Below are 7,104 nucleotides of genomic sequence, written 5' to 3' on the forward strand. Positions count from 1 at the left end.
CATTTGCAACAATATATATTTCGTCGATTATGGTCGATTACTTTATTACTCGATTTCTAGGACAGCTATGTATATAAAATGGTTTACAAGAAACATATTTTTGTTATAAAAAAAATAAGAAGTATATATATATATATATAATATGATGTTGATGATCCTGAGGTGGCCAGGCCCGGCCCACCACTAATTCTGAAGAAACAAAAGTATTTGGCCTCAAGAATTTTTAAAATTTTTAGTATCAAAATTAGGCCCCAAAAAAATTTGATATTGCAAAATATATGCCTCATTTTTCTAAAATTTTCAGATTTAGTCTCAATATTTAAATTTTATTTATTTGTTATTGCAAAATAGACCCCAATTTTCTTGAACTTTTAAGATAATAACTCAAATTTTAATTTTTTTCTATAAAATCCATTAAAAAAAAATAAAAATGTATGGGGCCCCATATCTCACAGGGCCGGCACTGGAGGCGGCTCTAACATTCTTGTCTCTGATTGAAGTTTCAAGAGCATATGTAGTTTGGCAGTGGTGGCAATGACAGTTCGTCTAGTAACAACAAGTTTGGTACTCAAGTACTTGTTACTAGACCTAGTCTTGCAGTTGCTGTTATGTTGAATAATCTTGTGTTGTGAAATTCACAATCGAAAATATTGGTTTAAACTTTTTTTTTTTTTTTTTTTTTTTTTTTTTTTTGGTTTAAACTTTAAACCTTCATCAAGCTTCATATGCGAGACACTATTTAAAAATAATAATAATTTGTAATAGAAATTTCGTAACAAATCTTTTAAAACGTTATCTATATTTTCCTATAAAAATTTTATTTACCACTTAACAAAAAAATGCTCAACCAATAATAAAAGATATAAAAAATACAATTGGTGATAAAATACAGTATCAAATAAATTTAAATTTTGCGCATAAGAACTTCTTCAAATCAAATAAAAATCAAAGAAAAACCTCAAACATCTAATAATTAAAAACGAACTAAGAATATTTTTAAAATTATATATGACTGGAATCACAAAATAAGAAATGATTTCTTTTGAAATATGATACGAATAAAAGCAAAAGAAGAAAAAACTCTTCTTGAAACTAGAGAAACAAATTTTGTAGAGGAACTTGCATAAAATAAGGACCTCCGGCAGATAAGTCCACTATCAACATATAATATGCGAAATGCGGTGTTTGTATTTTGTAATCATATCTTTATCTTATACTTTTTTTCTTCTGTATGTCATCTCGATAAGAATTGTATTATATACAAACAATAATATTCTTAAACACAGCAAAACTGAAAAAGAGTGACGCCCCAATTGTTTAAACGTTGTCAGAATAATAAAATATTTATAAAAAATAGGAGTTAATTTTTATTTGACAACAATTAAAAAGGGATTTTAAGGGAATTTTTATTTCTCTATGACATTTGTCGGCTCCATGAGAATTTACACCTAATTCCTAATTTTACACAGTTAAAGTTAAAGTTAGTGCTATGTTTTTCAAAAGCAAAAGTTAATGCCAATTTTTAATTTCAATTTCATTTTTAAGGTAATAAGTGAAACCTTGCACATACATATGCATGTGAAATTTAATATTTTTTTTGTGAAATATATAATATTCGCTCCTCCATTTTGCTTAACAACCATTATGAATAAGAAAATTCCTCAATCGAAAATTATATACATAAGACTTATATTATTTCATATCTAACAAAGTCATATGTATATATGTAATGATGATGTCAAACATTATATTATTGGTCACCGTACATGAATCTGGTATTGGGAGAAAAAATTAGAAAAATTCAAAGAAAAAGAAGGCTGATTATATAAATTCAAGTCATTGAGGTGTATAAGACTTCTTCAACTTCAACTACAATTTCAGTTTCATTATAATTATTAAAGAGATATAGTTTATATACCATTTCTCTTCTCTCTGTGTCTCTCTGTCTCTCAACCATGGCTAGGGTTTTTCCTCAAGCAGCCATCTCTTCACCGTACATGAGTACGGAGAGAGAGACTTTCACGGTTTGGATGAAATCTCTGGTTTACCAAACCAATGGTTTAACTGTTTACAATTCCAACGGAGAGATTACGTACCGTGTCGAAAACTACGACAAATGTAGCAATGAAGTCCACATCATGGATCTCCATGGCAACATTTTGTTCACCATCCGCAAAAAGGTATAATCAATCCCTCGTCGATTCGATTCTTCTTCTTCTTCTTTTTTTTCTTGGTTCATCCCGGTTCGAGCTCCAAAACTAGTTGTTCGAAAACTTTGTTGACCGTCCAGAAAAGAAAAGTTTTCAGGTTCATAAATATGCTCTATTCCCCGGCTCTAAGAAACTATGGGACTAATTAAGTCTCATAACTTATTGTTTTTTTTAAAAAGTTCTTGAACAATGGATCATTTTGAAAATCAACAACAACAAAAAAAAAGAGAATAATTTCGAATTCATAATTTTAAGAAAAAAAAAAAGAAGTTACAGTAGTTGAAGTTTCTCTAGCTCAAAGTAGAAATAAATTACAAATAATATAGTAAGCAAGCAACCATACTTAACTAATAAAATTCAAATTTCCGCCGTGGAATTGGACGTTTTTAGTTTAATGATGATCATTATATATGTAAACAAGTTGGAAAAAAATAAGAATCAATTCGTATGTTTAAATAGTTGTGTTTATTGTTATAAAAATATTTGCAGAAATTATGGCTGTTTGGGAGTTGGTATGTGTATAGAGAATGTGGAAGCTTTACAAGCAGTGAGGAAGTGAAACCTTTTGTTAGAGTCAAAAGGTCTTCGATTAGAGATGGAGATTGGGAAGTTCGAGATGAGACCACTGAAGTCTTTTGGATTTTAAGATTTGACCCCAAATTTGCTTTTCAGATCATAGACATCCACGGAGATATCATTGCACAGGTAAATTTACCATAACTTTGAACAGAAAAGTGAGATTGTAAAAGTATATCTATAGAGTTAAATACTTAACCATGTAACCTGTTTTATAGGTAAAGCCAAAGCAATCATCAAATGGGATTACATTGGGAGAAGATGTGTTAACTTTGGAGGTGAAACCACGTGTCGATCACTCACTCGTTGTCGCACTGGTTACTGTATATGGATTAATTAAAGGAGTAGTCTAATTTTTTGTTTGATTTTTATAGAAAAGAAATACACAAAATAGTGTTTTTTCCAACCTTGTTTGTGTTGTGGGAGATGTAAATATATATATATTTTTTTTGCGAGCCTTGATTTTTGCTTGTTTCTGAGGCTCTGTCCATTTTTTTGCCAGCGTAGAATTATATTGTTTGGGACTTACATATAACAAACACCATTCGAAGTCTGAAATCTTCATGATAGGAGCTTCTATTCTGACTTTGAGCACCATTCTTGTGTTAACAAGACAACAAACAAGTGTTTGCATCAACTCTTGCCTGGAATCTAGCATGAAAATAACTAATAGAATCAGTCATATTTTATAGTGAGCAGACATTACAACTACTTGTCACTAGAATAGCAGCAAGAACGCTGACTCACCTCACAGCTTTTCTCTCGACGATGATAAACTGTTTTAAGAAAGCATATCGAGGAAGCTTTTGTCCAATCTCCCATCATGTAACATGTTAATCACCATACTTATCGTTGAAGCATCTCCAGCAAACCCGCAACTCCTCATTTCTTTGATGAGTTCAGCTGATGCCGCTTTGTCACCATCTCTAAGGCGTGCCCTAATCAACGTATTATATGTACCACTATTGGGACGAGGACCATTTTCTTTCATTTGATTGAACAAGGCATCTGCTTCCTCCTTTAAATCTTTCCTACAAAATCCCGAGATCATTGTATTGTAGGTTACAACATCAGGCTTCACACCTTTAAGGCTGAGGCTACAAAATAGAATCCACCCATCTTCTATCTTCCCAGCCTTACACATCCCTTCAATCATAATATTATACGTGACGATATCAAGTTCCATTTTACTCTTTTGCAGATCATGGAATATGACCAATGCTGTCTCTAGCTTCCCGTTATTACAAAGTCCATCTAGTAAGATATTGTATGTCATAATATTTGGATGCACACCATCAGAAACCATCTTTTTGAATACCATTTGGGCATTATCACAATCTCCTGCTTGAAAAAACCCTTGGATAAGAGTGGTGTAAGTGACTGTGTCTCCAACCAATCCTCTTTGAGACATCTCGCGGAATAGTTCCATACCATCTTCTACCTTCTTAGCCTTGCAAAATCCCTTTATAAGAGTACTATAAGTCACTACATTTGGGAAACAGTCATGGCTAACCATGAACTCAAACATCTGCTTGGCCTCGTCTAGACGATCGTGCATACAAAACCCATTGATCAATGAACTGTAAGTGATGGTACTAGGAGCTATAGACCTTTTGATCATCTCCTCGTACAATTTCTCAGCCTCTAAAAGCTTCCCCTCTTTCACAAACGCATCGATCAATGCGTTGAAAGTGACTACATTTGGATTGATTTTCCTCTCAATCATATCGCTCAGCAGTCGAGAGGCATCACTCCATCTTCCGTAATTACAAAGGCAACAAATGAGGGAGCTGTAGGTAAAAACATCTGGTCTAATTCCTCTGTTCTCCATTTCGTTGAGCAGGTTGAGTGCATCATTCACATGTTTGTATTTGCAGAGACTATCGATGATTGTGTTGTAGATTACAACATTTGGCTCTATTTTCCCTTTCTCCATCTTCTTCAACAAACTCAAAGCCAAATCAATATCACCTCTCTTACATAATCCATTTACTACAGCACCATATGTAACCAGATTTGGTTGACAGCCTTTCACAGCCATCTGATCAACTAGCGCCACTGCTTCTAAAGCTTTGTTGTGAAGAAAAAGCCCATGAATCAAAGTTGTAAATGTAACAGTATTAGGTTGATATCCCATTTCGACCATTTGATCAACCAAAGCTACAGCCTCGGAAATCCTCTTACCGTGACAGTATCCATTGAGAAGAGAAGAAAGCGTAACAATGCTGGGCTCATAACCAAGTTTCATCATCTTGCCAAGAGTAGCTAAAGCAAGAGGGAGTTGAGAGCGTCGACAGAAACAGTTAATCAAAATATTGAATGTGTATAGATCATGTGAAATTCCCAAATTTTGCATCTGCTCGCCGAGAGAGATGACAACATCGAACTTGTTCATCTTAGCAATAGCACTCAACAATTTACTGAACTCAATAATGGAAGGGAAAGGACGAGACTTGACCATGTCGCTGAACAGATCAACAGCTTCATCTAATTTTAAATCACTCAACACATTTCTACTCAGTTTCTCTCTGTAACCAACAGAAAAAGATCGTTCCCAGAAAAGATTAAAGGAAGAAGGAGCAATTCGAGGACTACCTTTCCCCTGGATTTTCCGACGAACAAATCTCTTCGTCGTCGAAGCAAATGCGTATGAAATCGATCTCATCATCTTCTCAATCTCAAGAGTCCACAGCTTTTTTGCTCTGCGAATTGCAAAACCCTTTCTCGATCAATTTAACCCAGAGCAAGATAAATTGATAAACCGGTGGTAAACTTCCGGTTTAATATTTATTGCCATGCTGGTTTAGTAACAATCACCCTTTGCCGGTTAACATTTTCAATTAATATTTCTTTTGGGAACAAACTTGAATAATAATTTCATTTTTTTCAGCAAATAAATAAATAACTAAACTTGAATAATAATAATTTCATATAACATTTTCGACATCAGCAATTTAACAAAAATATATATATATATATATATATATATATATATATATATATATATATTCTTGAACTCAAAGGAAAGTCATTCTATAACTTTTATAACAGACAAAATCCAATTCTTTAATTGCAACATAAGGCAATGTTCTCATCATTTATTCCCATAAAGATATAATAAATCACATAGCTTATATATGCATAGTTGGATTGCTTTGCCTTGGCATCTCTGCTTCTGTTGATAAAAGAATGAAGCTAAGCGAGTCAAGAGGCGAAACAGAGAAGCACAGGCGCCAACAACATTTCGAGCACGAGCTTAAGAACATGATCTCTTCACTAACCCACATGGGAGGAGATAAGGCAGGACCTAGCCAATACGATGAAGAGGAGGATGGTATCAGAGTCATCACGCTTTCTGGATCCAACCTTGGAGCCACCATGAAGACCGAGCTTGACAACAATCATGGAGACAGAGACAAAAACGGCGACCACGAGCTTGATTTCCTCAGCACTTATGTTAATAGCAACTTCCAAGCTGTGAACAACTCGATTATGATAGGGGCCAAGTACGAGACTCATGATCCTGGCGTTCATCTTGACATCTCTGGCGATGTGGAGAAACCTTCGGTGAAGATACCTGCGAGGAGTTCAAGGGGAAAGAAGGGTAAAACTCCTGCTAGAAGTGACCGTCGAGAATCTGAACATACTAATTGAATGGTATGGTATCTTCATTGACAAAGCAATTTGATTGGCTTCAGTATTAATTCTCTTTTATTCTCTTGTCTTGCCTTCTCTAAATAATCAGAGAAATTGTGCATGCCAAAGCACTTTACTTTCTCTTCGAGGTTGTTGTTTTCGCTTGCGCTTATTATTAAACATGTTTCTATTTACAGTCTATTCTCAATATAAATAAATGTATGAAGCAGGGTGTGGTCAATCCTCTTAGATATGATTACTTGGTTGATGAGGGAATGTAGAGGCCATACCTTGTTCCTCAGACCTCAATTGTAGTTTTGGACCAATGGTTTATTTGCTGGAAATCAAAGATACTAAGCTCAGCCTGAATTGAATTGCCACACACCTGAAATACAGAAATATCTGAATTCAATGATTATAGAGAAGAACTCCTATGTTGTAGACAGCCACATACCGATTGAATCATAGGTTTGCATATCCACATAAATACAGAGCACGCCAATGTGTCGAAAGCATAGCCAATAAAGGTCCAACAATAATGGCAGGGCATGCATTAAGTCAGTACAGAATAGTTAAGCTTTTAATTCGAAAATATGGCACAAAAGAAGAACATAACATGCATTGCAAGACAAAGCCACTTTGACAGCTTGGGAGTACCTAAACTACTGTATGTCCTCAGAAG

At 34.4% G+C, this 7,104-nt stretch overlaps 3 protein-coding genes across 4 annotated transcripts; 2 read left to right on the top strand and 1 right to left on the bottom strand.

The window, feature by feature from the left end:
- Positions 1-1,861: 1,861 nt before the first annotated feature.
- LOC9324025 (protein LURP-one-related 4) lies at positions 1,862-3,306 on the top strand. The gene is made up of 3 exons (XM_002886355.2): positions 1,862-2,180; positions 2,700-2,915; positions 3,005-3,306. Exons 1-3 carry the CDS (start codon positions 1,956-1,958, stop codon positions 3,137-3,139), a joined length of 576 nt encoding a protein of 191 aa, XP_002886401.1. The 5' UTR covers positions 1,862-1,955; the 3' UTR covers positions 3,140-3,306.
- On the bottom strand, positions 3,132-5,516 carry LOC110224239 (pentatricopeptide repeat-containing protein At1g63330). Of its 2 annotated transcripts, none has more exons than XM_021010134.1 (2): positions 3,534-5,516; positions 3,132-3,430 (listed from the first exon to the last, which is right to left on the bottom strand). In XM_021010134.1, the coding sequence occupies exon 1, from the start codon at positions 5,452-5,454 to the stop codon at positions 3,568-3,570; it is 1,887 nt and encodes a 628-aa protein (XP_020865793.1). In that variant the 5' UTR covers positions 5,455-5,516; the 3' UTR covers positions 3,132-3,430; positions 3,534-3,567. The 2 variants fall into 2 exon arrangements, with proteins under 2 accessions (XP_020865793.1, XP_020865792.1); XM_021010133.1 differs by having other exon boundaries at positions 3,132-3,437.
- A 371-nt stretch (positions 5,517-5,887) lies between these two features.
- LOC9322468 lies at positions 5,888-6,675 on the top strand. The gene has a single exon (XM_021010201.1). The coding sequence runs from the start codon at positions 5,976-5,978 to the stop codon at positions 6,438-6,440; it is 465 nt and encodes a 154-aa protein (XP_020865860.1). The 5' UTR covers positions 5,888-5,975; the 3' UTR covers positions 6,441-6,675.
- The last annotated feature ends 429 nt before the right edge of the window (positions 6,676-7,104 follow it).

This window comes from Arabidopsis lyrata, assembly GCF_000004255.2.
Source record: "Arabidopsis lyrata subsp. lyrata unplaced genomic scaffold ARALYscaffold_2, whole genome shotgun sequence".
NCBI classification, from domain to species: domain Eukaryota; kingdom Viridiplantae; phylum Streptophyta; class Magnoliopsida; order Brassicales; family Brassicaceae; genus Arabidopsis; species Arabidopsis lyrata.